The 17900-nt window shown below is 43.0% G+C and overlaps 3 protein-coding genes across 5 annotated transcripts in view; 2 read left to right on the top strand and 1 right to left on the bottom strand.

Moving 5' to 3' along the window:
- Positions 1-1863: 1863 nt before the first annotated feature.
- Positions 1864-8283, top strand: pcgf6 (polycomb group ring finger 6). Its single transcript, XM_024424665.2, has 10 exons — positions 1864-2360; positions 2550-2649; positions 2755-2851; positions 4856-4911; positions 5012-5071; positions 5282-5402; positions 5665-5692; positions 5907-6005; positions 7467-7553; positions 7674-8283. Exons 1-10 carry the CDS (start codon positions 2199-2201, stop codon positions 7722-7724), a joined length of 861 nt encoding a protein of 286 aa, XP_024280433.1. The 5' UTR covers positions 1864-2198; the 3' UTR covers positions 7725-8283.
- Positions 8284-8760: 477 nt separating this feature from the next.
- Positions 8761-12579, bottom strand: inaa (internexin neuronal intermediate filament protein, alpha a). The gene is made up of 3 exons (XM_024424664.2): positions 10810-12579; positions 9597-9721; positions 8761-9413 (listed from the first exon to the last, which is right to left on the bottom strand). Exons 1-3 carry the CDS (start codon positions 11878-11880, stop codon positions 9197-9199), a joined length of 1413 nt encoding a protein of 470 aa, XP_024280432.1. The 5' UTR covers positions 11881-12579; the 3' UTR covers positions 8761-9196.
- Positions 12580-13896: 1317 nt separating this feature from the next.
- nt5c2a (5'-nucleotidase, cytosolic IIa) overlaps positions 13897-17900 on the top strand; it is a 29166-nt gene continuing 25162 nt past the window's right edge. For 2 of the 3 annotated variants that reach the window (XM_024424661.2, XM_024424660.2), the window contains exons 1-2: positions 13897-13970; positions 17597-17715. In XM_024424661.2, the coding sequence (XP_024280429.1) occupies positions 17618-17715 (98 nt within the window). In that variant the 5' untranslated portion in view covers positions 13897-13970; positions 17597-17617. Of the gene's footprint in view, positions 13971-17596; positions 17716-17900 lie in introns of those variants that run through there. The other variant, XM_024424663.2, reaches the window with a different exon arrangement.

Below are 17900 nucleotides of genomic sequence, written 5' to 3'. Positions count from 1 at the left end.
ATGGTGACCAGTGAGCTGAGATAAGGGGGATCTTTACCTAGCAAAGATTTAAAGATTACCTGGAGCCAGTGGGTTTGGCAACGAATATGTAGCGAGCACCAGCCAACGAGAGCATACAGGTCGCAGTGGTGGGTAGTATATGGGGCTTTGGTGACAAAACGGATGACACTGTGATAGACCGTATCCAATTTGCTGAGTAGAGTGTTGGAGGCTATTTTGTAAATTACATCGCCGAAGTCAAAGATCGGTAGGATATTCCGTTTTAAAAGGGTATGTTTAGCAGCATGAGTGAAGGAGGCTTTGTTTTACGAAATAGGAAGCCGATTCTAGATTTAACTTTGTATTGGAGATGCTTAATGTGAGTCTGGAAGGAGAGTTTACAGTCTAGCCAGACACCTAGGTATTTATAGTTGTCCACATATTCTAAGTTAGAACAGTCCAGAGTAGTGATGGTAGTCGGGTGGGCGGGTGCAGGCAGATCGGTTGAAGAGCAGGCATTTCGTTTTGCTTGCATTTAAGAGCAGTTGGAGGCCACGGAAGGAGTGTTGTATGGCATTGAAGCTCGTTTGTAGGTTTATTAACACAGTGGCCAAAGAAGGGCCAGATGTATACAGAGTGGTGTCGTCTGTGTAGAGGTGGATCAAAGAATCACCCGCAGCAAGAGCGACATCATTGATATATACAGAGAAAAGAGTCGGCCCAAGAATTGAACCCTGTGACACCCCCATAGAGACTGCCAGAGGTCCGGACAGCAGGCCCTCCGATTTGACACACTGAACTCTATCTGAGAAGTAGCTAGTGAACCAGGCAAGGGCAGTCATTAGAGGAACGAAGGCTGTTGAGTCTGCCGATAAGAATACGGTGATTGACAAATCAGGAGCACCAAGGGGTGATGGATGATAATTAAATATGGTACTTGAATAGTGGACAGGAATGCAGGAATGAGAAGGCAGGAATGAGAAGGGAGATGAATGCCTGTGCTGCTCAGACTTGCTGCTGTCAGATTCAGAGATGTCGCACTCAACATGCTCCAGCACAACACTCCCTGAACACTCACACAGTGACTGTGATCTCAAAGCAGACAAGGTAGAGGTAGGAGTTGACACACAGTATATTAAGTGTACATAAACCAGTTTGCATATGATTTGAAGGCTTTAATTGATAAACCACAATCCAAATGGTACCACACACCATAAGGAATAATTACTGTATACATAGAGTCACTGAATCCCTGTTTTAAAATATGAGAGACGCAACAACCAAGTGAAATTCTGAAGCACTTCTATCTGATGGCATATGATATGAAACCATGAGGACTTTGCTGCTTGCGGGGCTGGGTTCTGTGCTCCCTGCTGGCCAGGGTATATTACTGCCATGGAACCATTTATCATGTTTCCCTGTGTCTTGCATGGACAAATTAATAGTTAGATATTTTAAAGGACATTGCCTGACGGCACCCGATCCATAAACTTAGATCCATGTATAGCTACCAATAGTAAGCCTATAGGAGATATGTTTGATAAAACTTAAGTAAACCATCAAGTAAAAAATAAACACATTATTTAGTATGTTCTAATCCAGGGCTCTCCAACTCTATTCCTGGAGAGCTACCCTCCTGCAGGTTTTCACTCCAACCATAATCTAGCACACCCAATACTAATAGCTAGTTGATAAACTGAACCAGGTTAGTTACAACTGGGGTTGGAGCGAAAATCTACAGGAACAGGGTTGGAGACCCCTGTTCTAATGATTAATTAATGTAATATTAATGAATATTCATTAATTTGATGCACGATAAGAGAAAGCAACTGTGCTCCATTCTATACGTTCTATTTCTATGGGACTCTGCTCAGCTTGGATTTCATTGGCTAGTTTCACCACCATGGCGCCAACCCGGAAGTTGCTGAAAGTCGAAGGACAACAAAAGTAGCTAGCTAGCAACTGTTACATTTGGTTTTGTTAGTTTAATTTGTGCTAACGTTGAATGGTTAAAATACGTATGTAGGTAGTAGGTAGTCCGTTAAGGTAAAGGTAGGACTGTTATCGTTGTGTATTCCTTGAGCTTGCAACCGTAGCCAGCACGCTTGCTAACGTTAGCAACACTGCCCCTCAACGGACAGACCAGGGTCAGGTGAATATCAAATTATTGATTAATTGAAAAATTTATTGGCGTACAAATCAACACAAATTGCAGTAACATGGAGGACAGGACCAAGGAACTCGAAAGACCAGGTTGCTTGAGTGTCGGTCAGAATTCAGAAGAGGCGACACCAACCGATGGTAGCCGCCAGAACAGCGTTGACAACGATGGCTCTGAAGACCACGATGGGACATCCAATAATGTTGACTCCGAGGATGAGGTACAGTACTGGAGACTTGGGCAATATCTAACGTTAGCGTTTCTTATATTGCTAGAGTGGCGAGTCATAATATACTGTTATGAATATGGTAACGTTCAGTTACATGGTAGTTACAATGGTTTCTACTCTGTAAATGTGATGCACTGTAATGTGGAATGACATTATGCATGTTTTTGCATCTTTTCACAGCCTGAACTTCCTCTTAATCAATTCTACCCATATATCCGCTGTGCTCTCTGCTGCGGGTTCCTCATCGATGCCACCACCATAACAGAGTGTCTGCACACTTGTGAGATACAATGATTGAGATGAAAATTCCTGAAATATGAATGCAATCACTTCAGTCTCATCACATTAGTCATAACTGCTTTGTTATGCGTTTTCCCTTTCCCAGTTTGTAAAAGCTGCATCGTGAAGCACTTCTTCTACAGCAACAGGTGTCCCAATTGCAGCATTGTGGTCCACCAGACACAACCACTGTACAATATAAGGTAAACATGCCTGCCTCTGATGTCTAAGAGCACCCATGCTCTTGTCTTGTTCAATTGTATCAGAGGTTTTGAATTTGAAGACATCGGTTCATGTTGTTTATGAGAGTTGTTCAAAAAGAGCGATCAAAGGTTGTTTTTCTGCTTGTCCTCATTAGTGTTCTTTTTAAGGTGACATTTCTATGGTTACCCTCCCTGCTGGGGAGTTACCTGGTACACAATGTCCTGGTGTGACGCACAGGTTCTGATATGTCTATCAGTAGATGCCACTTTTATCCATTCCAAGCACACACGCTTGTCTACCGAACCGCTGTGCACAACTCTGCCTTCTGCACAGTCCAAAGAGACACAAATGTACAGATGACTAATATGCAAACTAGCCAAGAATCGTCTGTTCTTTCGACCAATCGATTGGTGGACATTTTAAAACATGTATTTTGACATATATAGACACACCCTATGTTTGAATAAAATCAACTATATCTAGGCCACTGAGCTTGTCTTATGCTTTAAGCACTGTGATTTAAAAATGAAGACAAATTACTAAAGAGAGAGCCAGAGATCAATCCTGTTGCCCCCTGCTACTGGCCTTCGCAGATTCTGCATTATGCTCCTAAAGTTGCCGGTAATAGGCTACACCAGCGGTCGGCAACCTTTACCATTTGATTTGCCATTTCTACTGATCTGTGTGCCGGTTATGATTTTCACATGCACATTTTTGTGGAAGAGTTTAGTTTATAATAGTCTTCATGTCTCAAAATATAATTTGATTAACCACATTACATCTTAATACAAATTATACAAATCTAAAAGTAACTTCTATTGCCATTGCCAATATGTAAAAATAGCCTACATAAGCCAACAAAACTTTGCAGCCCGCAGGTAGAAAATATCCTGATTTAAAAATAAGTATCCTATAAATCACTTTGGCTGCACATGGTCTGTCTGCAAGGAACTTGAAACATTGCATTAACATGGTCAGGCCTGAAGCACCTGAAGAGAGCTGGAAAGATTTTAAAAATAGGCTTCGTTGAGGAACTATTGTCATTCTCAATGGATGTAAAGACAGACTTTGTTTACCTGGTGTTTGAGGTGAGAGAAAAAAAGTTGCTTTGAGGAGCTCTGCAGTCATGGTGAGTTAAAGAAATCAGAAATAGTATCAGATCCCCAAATGGGCACTCTTATAGGTCTACATTGCGCGCAGAAACAAGTAGACTAGTCTACTTTTATATGCGGAATCAGGTGCGTGTCCACTCCTACAATGACAACGGTAGGACTGTAATAATATATTGAATGCATTAACAGAAATTACCGAAACCAAACAAACATGGTAGATTAGAAATTATGGGAATTAATGGTAAATGTTGCTATTGGTGATACCGGTGTGCCATCCTGCGGCCTCCACAATGGATTAGTCCCCTCTGACAGGTGTGAATCAGGCAGGTGTTTCGTGTGCCATAATTTGTTTTATATATATTTGCCACTGCTCAACTAAAATGAATCTTGGTCGACCAACAGCCGGTCGACCAACAGCCGGTCGACCAACAGCCGGTCGACCAACAGCCTGTCGACCAACAGCCTGTCGACCAACAGCCTGTCGACCAACAGCCTGTCGACCAACAGCCTGTCGACCAACAGCCTGTCGACCAACAGCCTGTCGACCAACAGCCTGTCGACCAACAGCCTATCGACCAACAGCCTATCGACCAACAGCCTATCGACCAACAGCCTATCGACCAACAGCCTATCGACCAAACAATCGACCAAACAATTGACCAGTCGACTAATTGGGTGCAGCCCTAGTGCAAACTCATTTTAAATGAAAACGTTGCCACGATAAACTGACATTTTCACTGAAACAACGTGTGCAGAAGTCCGCTTTGCAGCAGATAACTATAACTCTCCCATTTGCCCATTATCAATGAATATAGTGATCTATAGGCTAATACTCAGTTATATACAGGTATGTAAATACTTACTGTATGGTGGGTATTTTTACCTCCACAGACCTGACAGACAGTTGCAAGATATTGTTTACAAGATGCTGCCACATCTAGAAGAATGTAAGTATCCACAAGCCTTGCATTTCTCACATTTTCCCATTTCAATCTTTTGTTTGGCAGTTTAAATGAATATTGTTCTTACTCTTCATTTTCTTTGCAGTGGAGAGAGCAAGGATGATAGATTTTTACAAACAGAGAGGACTGGAGGTGCCTAAACCAGGTATAAAATACTTATTTATTTGTTGTTGTTAATTGTTTTTTGGCAGATATGTGATGGATCTTTGTTTATATGAAGGGTTTGCGTATTTGAAGACTGAAGACAGCCTCTACCTCTGGTGTTAGCCATGTGTCAGTCTCTGTCTGTCTCATTGCTGTGTGTGGAGCATTCCCCTAATGCCACTGTAACGCTCGTCTTTCTCTGTGACCTCAGTGGTGGCATCCCCCGCGGTCCCTGTGCTGAAGAACCAGAAGCAGAGGAGGGAGTTGCTGCCCCAGTCTGTCTTCACCATCCCTCCTGAACTGGATGTGTCTCTGCAGCTGGAGTTTGTGGGGTGAGTCTCTCCCTAGCATTAGTATCTTCTATTTGAGGGATGGGGGATATTCAGTAAGAGATTTTGAAATGTTATTGTTTATGTTTGTCTCTGGTCATTCTTGTCTCCCCAGTAGATGGTGCTGGTGTGCTACAGTTCTTCCATTGAGTGAATAGGCACTAGGGCAAACATTTCAAGTTACGAGATTGATGGTTAACTTTACATAATTGGTTGCAGGGATTAAGAAAATTCTATGTAATGTTGTGTTTTTGTTTTGATCCAGAGCGGAAGAAGGCATTAACAACTATAAGGTAATTACTGCTGACAAGCTCTTTTCTCGAGTTTTAATGACAGTTGTACGAGACTGTTAAAATAAATAACAGTATCAGCGATAATGCTGCTATCCACTATATAGGAATGGTCATACATACACTAATGTTGTGAAATTGAGTTGTTTTAGTTATATTGATATAATGCTCAAATGAATAAGGGATTGAAATCTGTAACACTGGTGTACCTGGCCAGCCTTTGGAGAGGCGGTATGTGCGAGTGTCGGGAGAAGCCACTGTCCGCCATGTGGAACTTTTCATCAGGAGGAAGATGGAGCTGAGTCCTACCTGCCAGGTCAGTGGGAGGACTTTCACATTGACTTTACCAGGATGTCTGATTAGGTTATGAACTATTTCTGAAAGGGAAACCTGGCAAGATGCCAGAAAGAGAAAGGCATAATTATGTACATGTGTTATATCTGCTCGTTATGTGAGAGGGCTCTCTGCTTCAAGAAAGAGGCATGTTTAAATGTCATTGTGTGTATACCTGTGTGTGAGGAATCCATCTCAATCACATCCCCTGAAATATACCTTAGTGGACTGCATTGTTGCAATCTAGGGCATCCGGGCTATAAGCAGCTAAGTGAGAGGTCGATGCACCTTAAGCTCACCCAAGGACAGAGAGAGAAGAGTGTTATTTTGTCTAACATGAAAGTGCAGAGTGTAACAACACAACCAGGGAGCAGAGCTACCTGTACATAGCGTGTTTAGCAGTAACACACTTGGACAGGGATTATAGGCTTAGGCTGATTTCTTGGCACTCACTGGCCTCGTCTGGGGAAACATGGGGAGTAAGAGTTGCAGAGGACAGAGGAAGGGGAACTAACCCAGACCTCAGCAGTGGTCTGAGTAGCAGGAGAACAGATTGTAAGCACTATCACAAAAGCATTGACGTTGTCCAGAGTTCTGTTCATTTTTATTGAGGTCAGTTCTAAACCAGGGGTGGAACTGTGATTATTCAGGAATACTATTTCTATGTCTTATTGAAATTGATCAGTAGCCTTTTTTCTGTTTTCATTTGCTCATCCCAAACTGCAGCTACCAGTTTCCCCTCAGATATGCCCCCCCCATTACATTGGAGTCATTGAGCAGACGCAGTTTTCTAGAGTGACTTACAGGAGCAATTAGGGTTACTTGCCTTGCTCGAGGGCACATCGGAGAATTGTTCACATAGTCTGCTCTGGGATTCGAACCAGTAACATTTTGGTTACTGGCCCAACTCTCTTAACTGCTAGGCTACCTGCTGACGACTCTCATGTACAGTTGAAGCCCTGACCTCAAACCTATAGAACATTTGTGGACAGAACTGAAAAAGCGTGTGCCTGCAATGAGGCCTACTGACTCGGTTACACCAGCTCTGTCAGGAGGAATGGGCCAATATACACCCAACTTATTGTGGGAAGCTTGTGAAAGGCTACCCGACATGTTTGACCCAAGTTAAACAATTTAAAGGCAATGCTACCAAATACTAATTGAGTGTATGTAATCTTCTGACCCACTGGGAATGTGATGAAAGAAATACAAGCTGAAATAAATCATTCTCTCTACTATTATTCTGACATTTCACATTCTTAAAATAAAGTGGTGATCCTAATATAGGGAATTTTTACTAGGATTAAATGTCAGAAATGGTGAAAAACAGAGTTTAAACTATTTGGTGTATGTAAACTTCCGACTGCAACTATGTTATCGCTCAGTGTATCACTCTCATATGATGTCATGCAGTCTGTGGAAATGATATGATGTTGTGGTGCAGGTGGATGTCGTGTGTGGAGACCACCTCCTGGACCGTTACCAGTCGCTGCGAGAGATTCAGGGCTCCCTGGGAGACGATGCTCTACAGGTGGGTCCACTCAAGACCCTATGTACTCATAGTCACTCTCTCTGAAAATAGCCCTGATATCGTTAGCCTCCATTTATGAGTTTGTGTGCTTATTTTTCTTGTATGTGTTTTTATTCCCAGGATGGTATTTTGGTTCTCCACTTTGGACTGGTGCTGCCTGCTCTCATGTGAGGGGAAAGTGGGATGGATGTGATCCTGATATTAATGCTGACCTTCAGGGAACCACGGTCTTCATTCTTGTTACTAATGCCTTACAGAATCAAGTCTTCTCCTCTCTGCCTACTTGCCTGACTATTTTCCAGATGCCTTCTTCTGTAAATTGTTATGGTTAGGTTATAGTTTTCAGTCTGAGAGACTGAAGTGATTTCAGAGGGCTCAAAGAGAAAAAGGACCCGTCATGCTACTACTACCAAAATCTCATGTTTTTGAAACACTAGTTATGAGTTAAATGTACACTGTATCTGTAATCTGTACTGTTTCCTTATTTTACATCATTTTAGAGCTTTGAACGTTTGTACAGACTGTCTGTACACTCTTAGTGTCACTTCATGTCATTGTTTTGAATATTGATTAACCATTCAAGTTTTTCCTGAGCAGAGTTTAGAGACACACACAGCTGTTACTTGAAGATAATTCAAACAGGCCTTTTTGATACAACCAATACAACAAGTTGGGTTTTGATACATGCAGTTTCTCAATATTAACACTAATAAAATACTATGCAATATTATATACCCATTGTGTTTTATTGGGCTACATTTTGCATTAGCCGGTGTGGATATGGTAATTATGTGATTCTGATTTCTGGTCACATGTGGATATGCTAAGGATGTTTGTTTTGACCTGTAATATGGCTCTGAAGAAGGAATGTGACTCTAGGGGTGAGGCTTGATCTGTTCAGTGCAGTGTCATACTCTTAGTCACTGAGCTAGGACTAACCCTGAGCTCATGCAGTAGCCAGAGCTTTTCAGAGAGGGACAGGGAGGTTATGGGAAGTCTTCACTCTGCAGTAACTAAAATGAGAATAACGATGTTTGTCTTTAGCAGGTTGTCGGCATTGAAAGGATGATTTTCAAGTTGATCCAAATGCCAAGCCAATTAGCCGTGGAGAGTTAATATCCTCTCTCAGCTCAGTGTGTGGCCTGGATCTTTATCAAACCTATTTGCATCCTTCCCGCTCTGCTCGACTCGGTGGGGGATCTGAGGGAGCAGTGAAAAGACTTCTCAGTCATTTATTGACAATGTTCAATAAATAGGTTACAGTACATTTTTAATGGCTTCATCAACAGCCCCAACTCACAAAATTATTAGCCATGTACTGTATTTGCATGGCATAACAACGAACGACAAGAGTTGGCTAAAACACATACAGATCAGGCAACCAGGCTACAAAAATATATACATTTCGTTAATATATTATATTTGTTTAAGTGACAAAATTATCACTCCTTTCAACTACCTACCTACCTTCCATATATCATATTACTAACAAAGACGATCTCAAATTCCACTATTTTAATTGAAACTGGAGAGTGTAGCAGTGCTCAGCTGCACATAATGCATCCCAGTAATAATGTAAGATATACAGTACATTTGCTCTGTGCCTTTAGATAACTGGCTTGCAAGCTCTGAATTTATGTTGTCTAGTTGTTTGAGTTGATATCTGCTTCATCGCTCTTCTCCACTTTTTCCTCAGTGATCTCCTTGAAGCCATCTTTCTGAGCAGCCTCTTTCTCCTTATTGGTACTCCGTGCATAGCTTGAGGCACGTGGCTGGTATCCAAAGTGACTGGTGCCATGGTTTGAGGCGCCAAATAATATTCCTGTGCTAAAGTGAGTTTCCTCTCCCTCCAGCAGTTTTCTGAGGGCCAAACACAGGTCAAAAAGTATTTTGTCAATACATTTATAGCTGAGAGTCATTAGTGACTAACATATTGTAACATTATTTTTGAAAGTATGGAGGGCAAGGGTATATTCCCATAATGGGAATCACTAAGACTTTGCTAACAGACCCTGGTCACAGGTCCTGGTAGACTTAAATTACCTGTAGGCAGCTATTTCAATGTCCAGAGCCATTTTGACATTGAGCAGATCCTGGTACTCTCGAAGATGCTGAGCCATGTCATTCTTGATGTTCCGCAAATCATTGTCCAGGTGCCCAATGGTATCCTGTTTAGGTGAAAGGAAGAAACAAATTAGACCTTAACATCTCCATTGCAGAAGGCCTCTCAGTACTGAATGTCATTACATGGACCAAGGAAAAAAACTTTAATCCAGGTGGGAATACTTAATCTATATCCTTTCCTTGAGCCCTACTCTTTGTTTAATCTGAATTTCTAGGCAACCATATGCATTGAATTATCTATAAGGACACAGTAGCCTAGTAAAGTGTTCGCTCGTGGGTGGCAAGGAAGAGTATTTGAACGCTTGCGCAAGAGGTCATAAACGGATGACCACTAATCCGATTTAGGGTAGTATAAATACACGGGGTTCGTTCAGTATAATGCACTGCATTTGGTGAGTACTCTACGGGGTTGAAGCTAGGTTCGTAGACTACTCTGACGTCGACGGGCCGTTATGTTTCCTGTCATGTCAAGCAGCGTGATAGTGATACACTGAGGGGGGGCACCTGCACCCCTGCCCAGTCATGAAATCCATAGATTTCGGCCTAATACATTTATTTCAATTGACTGATTTACTTATATGAACTGTAACTCATAAAAATCTTTGAAATTGTTGCATGTTGCGTTTATATTTTTGTTCAGAATATATGATGAACACATAACATCACGTCACACGAGCCCCCGCGGGCTCTCATGGTAAGTCTTATAAGACTTTCTCAGCTGGACAGGACACGACATCCAGCTGTGATGATTCAAGCAGACGTTTACTGTTGCTGATATCTGTTAGAAATCCTCTTTATTTGGAGAGCTCGTGTGCGATCCTGCCACTTCGTGCGGTTGCAAATTTAGAGCATTTCAGAACCATGGACAGGGAAGGTTGACTTCCAGATGTGTTATCCCAGAACATACAACAGTCTCAAAATAATAACAATGTTTTAAGATGCAAAGACGGCTACCCATTGCAATATAAATCATGCATTGAAATGTGTTTTATTTACAAATCATTTGCGTAATCTTTTCCATCATGCATACACACATGTTCTCACTTCCCCAACACAGGCGCACCTGTGCAAGGAGAGGGGTGCGTGTATGTGTGAGGAAGAGAGCTGTCAAGTGCAAACAAACGTATTTTACCTGCAAACCTGCGATTTCAAGATTGTGTCCATCTTCTGTCTCTCGAATCTGCCGTTCCAAAGACTCATTGATGCCATGTAGGGTCTCCAACTCAATTGTCTTGGACTGCAGTTGTCTCCTGAATTCGTTGATCTCCTCCCTGCTGGCCCGCATTGCCTCATTGCTCCTGGTGGCCTGCTCGTTGAGATTGGCAAACTTGGATTTATACCACTCTTCCGCGGAGTGCAGGTTCTTTGAAGCCAGAGTCTCGTACTGATTGCGGATCTCTTTCAGAGCCGAAGTGAGGTCGGGTTTGGCCAGCTCTACCTCGACTGACACATGAGCTGCCTGGACCATACCGCTCAGTTCGGCCACCTCCTCGTCGTGGACCTTCCTCAGGAAGGATATCTCATCCAGGAGGCCCTCAACTTTGCGCTCTAGATCCAGCCGCGCAATGGTGGCGTCATCCACGTCCTTTTTGAACGACCGCAGGGTCTGCTCAGCCTCCTCGCGCGCCCTTATCTCCTCCTCATATTTGGCCCTAAGCTTGTGCAGGTCTTCTTCTAAGTTGTCCCTATCGATGAGAATGTGTGCTTTCTCGCTGCCGATCTCCTCCACTTGCGCGCGAAGCTCGCGCATCTCCTGCTGGTATAGGTCCGCGATGCGGGATGGCTCGTGCTGCCTCTGGCGCAGGGTCACCAGCTCCGTCTCCAAGACTTTGTTCTGCTGCTCCAGGGTACGCACTTTCTCGATGAACATGGCGAAGCGGTCATTGAGACCCTGCAGTTGTTCCTTCTCATTGGTTCGGGTGACTTTCAACTCATTGCTGAGGACGGAGGATTGAGTCAATTCGAGGCTGTCACCTGGCACCGTCGAAAAGGAAGAAGACTGACCGGTCCTTCTGTAGTAGCCCAGCGATGACGCACTACTGCGGGGGAGAGACACCGCAGACCTGTAACTGGTGGAGGACACAGAACTGCGGGAGGAGGCGGAAGGACTACTCATACGAGAGGTTGAGGGTGAGAAACGAGGAGCGTCCCTGTAGATCTTTCGGTAGGATGACGAGGTATAGTGGTCAGATCCGTAGTTCATCTTTGCGGTTGGCAAGAAAGAGAGGCTTTGGAAAACTTTGTCTGCAGTGCTTATATAGGTTTAGGCAGACCGACCCAATACACACGGAGTTTTACATTATCCCCATAACATAAGGGCATGAAGGACGATTTTCGAAAACGAATCTATTTGAATAAAACGTTAATAGGCCTAGACTAAAATATATATTTTAAATACATTGATATTTTCTACTATTTTTAGGTGGAGGCTGTTCCTTTCCCGAGCATCGATGGAACTGTCCACTTGGTGTAGTGCTGATGTCAGAGGATTTGTAACTAATCGCGCAGGTGTGAGCTGCTGCAGCCTGCGGAACTAGACATCTGTCTCTGGGCTCTATAAACGATATGGACAACTCGTTCGGTTTAGCTATGTTTTACATCACTGATTCTGGTCGTGCGTAATGACGCTGTAGCACAATTGAATTGCCCCACAAATATGAATTCCCCGGTATATCACCATGCATGCACCTCATGACACCGGCAGATGGAGACGTAGCCTTATATTTAACCTTTTCAATGGGATTCTAAATATGATATGTTTACATTGGAAGGGAAATAGTTTTGCTGCAGCCGAATAGCAGTGTTTTTACGCACAGTCTGCCCACTTTCCCTCTTTTGCACAGACTGTTCATATCTTATGCAACCGTGAGATCCTGTCATTGGCATCAAGTTGATCGGTTTGCGGACGACACAACAGTGGTAGGCTTGATTACCAACAACGACGAGACGGCCTACAGGGAGGAGGTGAGGGCCCTCGGAGTGTGGTGTCAGGAAAATAACCTCACACTCAACGTCAACAAAACTAAGGAGATGATTGTGGACTTCAGGAAACAGCAGAGGGAACACCCCCCTATCCACATCGATGGAACAGTAGTGGAGAGGGTAGCAAGTTTTAAGTTCCTCGGCATACACATCACAGACAAACTGAATTGGTCCACCCACACAGACAGCATCGTGAAGAAGGCGCAGCAGCGCCTCTTCAACCTCAGGAGGCTGAAGAAATTCGGCTTGTCACCAAAAGCACTCACAAACTTCTACAGATGCACAATCGAGAGCATCCTGGCGGGCTGTATCACCGCCTGGTACGGCAACTGCTCCGCCCACAACCGTAAGGCTCTCCAGAGGGTAGTGAGGTCTGCACAACACATCACCGGGGGCAAACTACCTGCCCTCCAGGACACCTACACCACCCGATGTTACAGGAAGGCCATAAAGATCATCAAGGACAACAACCACCCGAGCCACTGCCTGTTCACCACGCTATCATCCAGAAGGCGAGGTCAGTACAGGTGCATCAAAGCTGGGACCGAGAGACTGAAAAACAGCTTCTATCTCAAGGCCATCAGACTGTTAAACAGCCACCACTAACATTGAGTGGCTGCTGCCAACACACTGACTCAACTCCAGCCACTTTAATAATGGGAAATTATGTAAAATATATCACTAGCCACTTTAAACAATGCTACCTAATATAATGTTTACATACCCTACATTATTCATCTCATATGTATACGTATACACTGTACTCTATATCATCTACTGCATCTTTATGTAATACATGTATCACTAGCCACTTTAACTATGCCACTTTGTTTACATACTCATCTCATATGTATATACTGTACTCGATACCATCTACTATATCTTGCCTATGCTGCTCTGTACCATCACTCATTCATATATCTTTATGTACATATTCTTTATCCCCTTACACTTGTGTATAAGACAGTAGTTTTGGAATTGTTAGTTAGATTACTTGTTGGTTATTACTGCATTGTCAGAACTAGAAGCACAAGCATTTCGCTACACTCGCATTAACATCTGCTAACCATGTGTATGTGACAAATACAATTTGATTTTGATTTGATCTGTAAACTCTGATCTGAATGGGGAGAGGTCAGATAGACCTTCAATGACGCCTACAAATAAGAATGTTCCAGTAGGCCTATTATTATAACATCTGTATATGGACTGTTCATTCTATGTATTACATTTCTATCTACATATTCTGAACCAGGCTTCGCGCATGCTCTGTGAATCATTATCTACCCACTCAATATTGCAACAAGACTGGTGAGTAGCTTGTCTCATCCTGTGATTCTAGCATAAATAGTAGCCTAACAAAGTGGTATATAAACGAACCATACACGACATGCAAATATGTATTGATTATTTTCTCGAGTGTGGACTAAAAGAGCCGGCTGCACTAAGCTGACTTGCTTGCTTTTAGCTTAGCTAGCAGCTGTCGTAGTTGATGGGGGGGACAGAAAGTCTTGCTTTGTCCCGCAACGAGATATTATTGAACAATGGTTCGTTGCTGGACGAAGCAAATAAAGTAATGTTCCGCTAGCTGTCAAAATATCTCTACCTAGCAAACTTTACCTGACTTGCTATTGTTGCCTGTTAGCTAGCGCTAGAAAGAGTGACTGTTCTCATGTGACAAGAAGTTGTCATGATTGAACAAAAAGATCTGGGACTGAGTCGGACTCAGAACAGGCTAGCTACACGGGTAGCTAGCTAGCCATAGAAAGCTCCTCCATATGTCCCTCTATCCATTAGCTAGCAACTTAGCTGTTGCAGATTTGCTTGTTTCATCGAGTAGAGTCTGATTGAAGATCATACCTCAGACGCTGTTGAGACATGCAAGCTGAGGGCCGGATGTCGAATGGTGCCTGTGTGGATGCTGCGTGAGCTCCACGCCACCAACAACACAGGTTGTGAAATTCGATTTTCCGAATTAGAAAAACAAATTGTCCGCCCAATGTGGAAAGTTGTCTAAGGCTTCACACACAAACATATATTAAATACTGGGCTCGAGTTAGTTTTGATTATTTTAAAGGGCGAGCGAGCAATAACCTGTAATATTGGTCGCCAATTGGTTAACGTTAGTCTTCAGGAAGCTTGACGACTAGCTGGTGCGGAGGACCACGTGTGTTGTATTGAGATGCTTCCCCCTCCGCAGCTGTATCACGTTGTTGCCGGCAGTAGTTAACATGGCCACATGTTCTCCTCCCAAGTAGGATATCAGCCTTCATGAGAAATAACTTTGGTAAATAATATTGGTAACCATCTGGATGTCACCGGGATACTGTCTACTCAGTGGGAGAGTAGCGAGTCAGTGTTTCACAACACCGGGACAGTGTCCTTCACCCTCGCCTGTCGAGTGACGTTACTACTTTCCCGCTTCACCCTCGCCTGCGGAGTAACATTACTACTTTCCCGCAGTTCTGTTAACGTTACGGAGAGGGAAGTAGGTACATAGCTAGCTAGTGTAGCAAATTAAGCAAGGTGACAGCTAAAGTTGTTGTAGTAATTTATTACAGAACATTTACAAGTATGTCATTAACATTATCCATAAATAATAACTTAGCGAACTCTGCCAACTTCGACCACTACGATTGTGGCTAAAATGGTAGCCTATGTTGCGCGCTAACGCTTCGAACACACCGACAGTATATTGTGTTTTGGTACACCAGAATTACATTAATTTCCAATGAAACGCTGCGTTTGCCTGTGTACTATTAAGCGTCTTTTGTGCAAAATAGTAAATAGTACGCAGCATCATCTGGATATGTATGCAACAAAAATTCAACATTCACCTTCTGCTACCATTGCTGTCAAACCGTCTATGCATACAGTTTGAGGCATACGAACGCTCTGCAACTGCATCTGCAACGCAATGCTGCAAGGCAAACACAGCGTTTCATTGGAAATGAATGTAATTCTGGTGTACCACAATACAATGACGCTGTCGGTGTGTTCGGCCCTGTGCCCCGCTTTTACGTTCATTTATCATTAGAACCTTTGTATGAGCATCGTTACATCGTTAAAACCAATTCTTTCTTTGGCCGCCTCTCCTTCCAGTTCTCTGCTGCCAATGACTGGAACGAACTACACAAATCTCTGAAACTGGAAACACTTATCTCCCTCACTAGCTTTAAGCACCAACTGTCAGAGCAGCTCACAGATTACTGCACCTGTACATAGCCCACCTATAATTTAGACCAAACAACTACCTCTTTCCCTACTGTATTTTATTATTTATTTTGCTCCTTTGCACCCCATTATTTTTATTTATACTTCGCACATTCTTCCACTGCAAATCTACCATTCCAGTGTTTTACTTACTATATTGTATTTGCTTTGCCACCAATGGCCGCCTTTTTTTTTGCCTTTACCTCCCTTATCTCACCTAATTTGCTCACATCGTATATAGACTTGTTTATACTGTATTATTGACTGTATGTTTGTTTTACTCCATGTGTAATTCTGTGTCGTTGTATGTGTCGGACTGCTTTGCTTTATCTTGGCCAGGTCGCAATTGTAAATGAGAACTTGTTCTCAACTTGCCTACCTGGTTAAATAAAGGTGAAATAAAATAAAACATCTCCGAGCTGTTTCCCAAAACCATTGTTACACATGCCTTAAAGGCACACTTACACATCGATCATACCCATAGTGTCATTGCATTTTGGTACACCAGAATTACATGAATTTCCAATGAAACACTGTGTTTGCGTTGCAGAGGCAGTTACAGTGTGGTGCATATGTTGGATTTATTGACAGAAATGGTAGCAGAAGGTGAATGTTGAACTTTTGTTGCATGCATCACACTTTTTTTGTATTTAACTTCATTTAACTAGGCAAGTCAGTTAAGAGCAATTTCCTATTTACAATGATGGCATACCAGGGAACAGTGGGTTAACTGTCTTGTTTAGGGGTTTAGGGGAGCAGAAGAACATATTTTTACCTTGTCAGCTCGGGGATTCGATCTAGCAACCTTTCAGTAACTGGCTCTACCACTATGCTACCTGCCACCCGGATACATATCCAGATGATGCTACCTACTATTGTGTACAATGACACAGTCGGTGTATTCGAAGCATTAGCAAACGTTCTCTCTGCGTGGTGTTTTGGGAAACATGTTATAGCTTTGGCCGTGGTAGGAAAGATGCATGGTTAAAACTCATAAGCCTAAATTCCATTGTTATCAGGAAACCAGGCCCTGGTCCAGAGCTAGTGACAGATTAAAGCTCTGGTCCAAGGCATTAGTGCAGCTGTGCACATACCATCTGAGACGCATGCACTTTGAGATTCACTGATAGGTTCACTTTCAGTACGCACCAGGTGCAGCTGCATGCTTCTCGTTTTGTCAGCCGATCATTCGATTTTAACATTGGATGACCCAGATTCCATTATCTTTCCAACTAGGCTACTGTGGTCGTACACCAGTAGTTCGTTCCATAGCTGTCCTCGTAAGTTTGTACACTTTGTTGATGAACCTTGTTGAAGGAGCTTGCTGCATGTTCTTGCATTATGTTCAGCTGCCCTTATACGAGGATGTCTGTGTTTAGACTTGCACAGAGGGATTAACTGCGATTCCACTGTAGTGAGCCTTATTATTGTTAGAAACTAGTCTACTCCAAGGCTCAGAGTACAAACAAGCCTACCTCGTGATTTTCAGAAGGCTATGATTTCCCTGAAGGCCATGTTATAAAAAAAAAAAAAATCCTCAGTCACAGTCAATAATAAGTATCATTTTTTTAAATGATTGAGTTCAGCCTCAAACTCTTGAAATACTTCTCATCTGAGCATGGGAGGAGCTTAATTGAGGTCCCTTCAACCTACACCATTTTACTGCTGCCATAGTTCCAGTGACAACATACCGGTCCTTAAAGCCTATTCACTTTGATTCACAGAAATAATTCAAACGGTTCAAGATGACGTCATGGAGCGACCGCTTACAGAACTTTGCAGACCTCCCAGCCAACATGGACGGCTTGGCCATGAAGAAGTATCGGCGTGAGGCCTACCACAGGTACAGAATAAAGATGCATAACGTGTCACAGAAATGTATGCTTTGAGAGCAAGATTCTGTCAGGTTAAGGTCATGGCGATTAGCCTGAGTGCTAGTCTGTTTCTGCTCTCTTGCCAACTCCTTCTCACTCATTGTCACGCCAAACATGACAATGAGTGACAAGGGGTAGGCGTGATAGCACAAAC

The sequence above is a fragment of the Oncorhynchus tshawytscha genome, linkage group LG06 (genome assembly GCF_018296145.1).
Source record: "Oncorhynchus tshawytscha isolate Ot180627B linkage group LG06, Otsh_v2.0, whole genome shotgun sequence".
In the NCBI taxonomy this organism is placed as follows: domain Eukaryota; kingdom Metazoa; phylum Chordata; class Actinopteri; order Salmoniformes; family Salmonidae; genus Oncorhynchus; species Oncorhynchus tshawytscha.
This window is presented reverse-complemented; position numbering and strand designations above follow the sequence as displayed.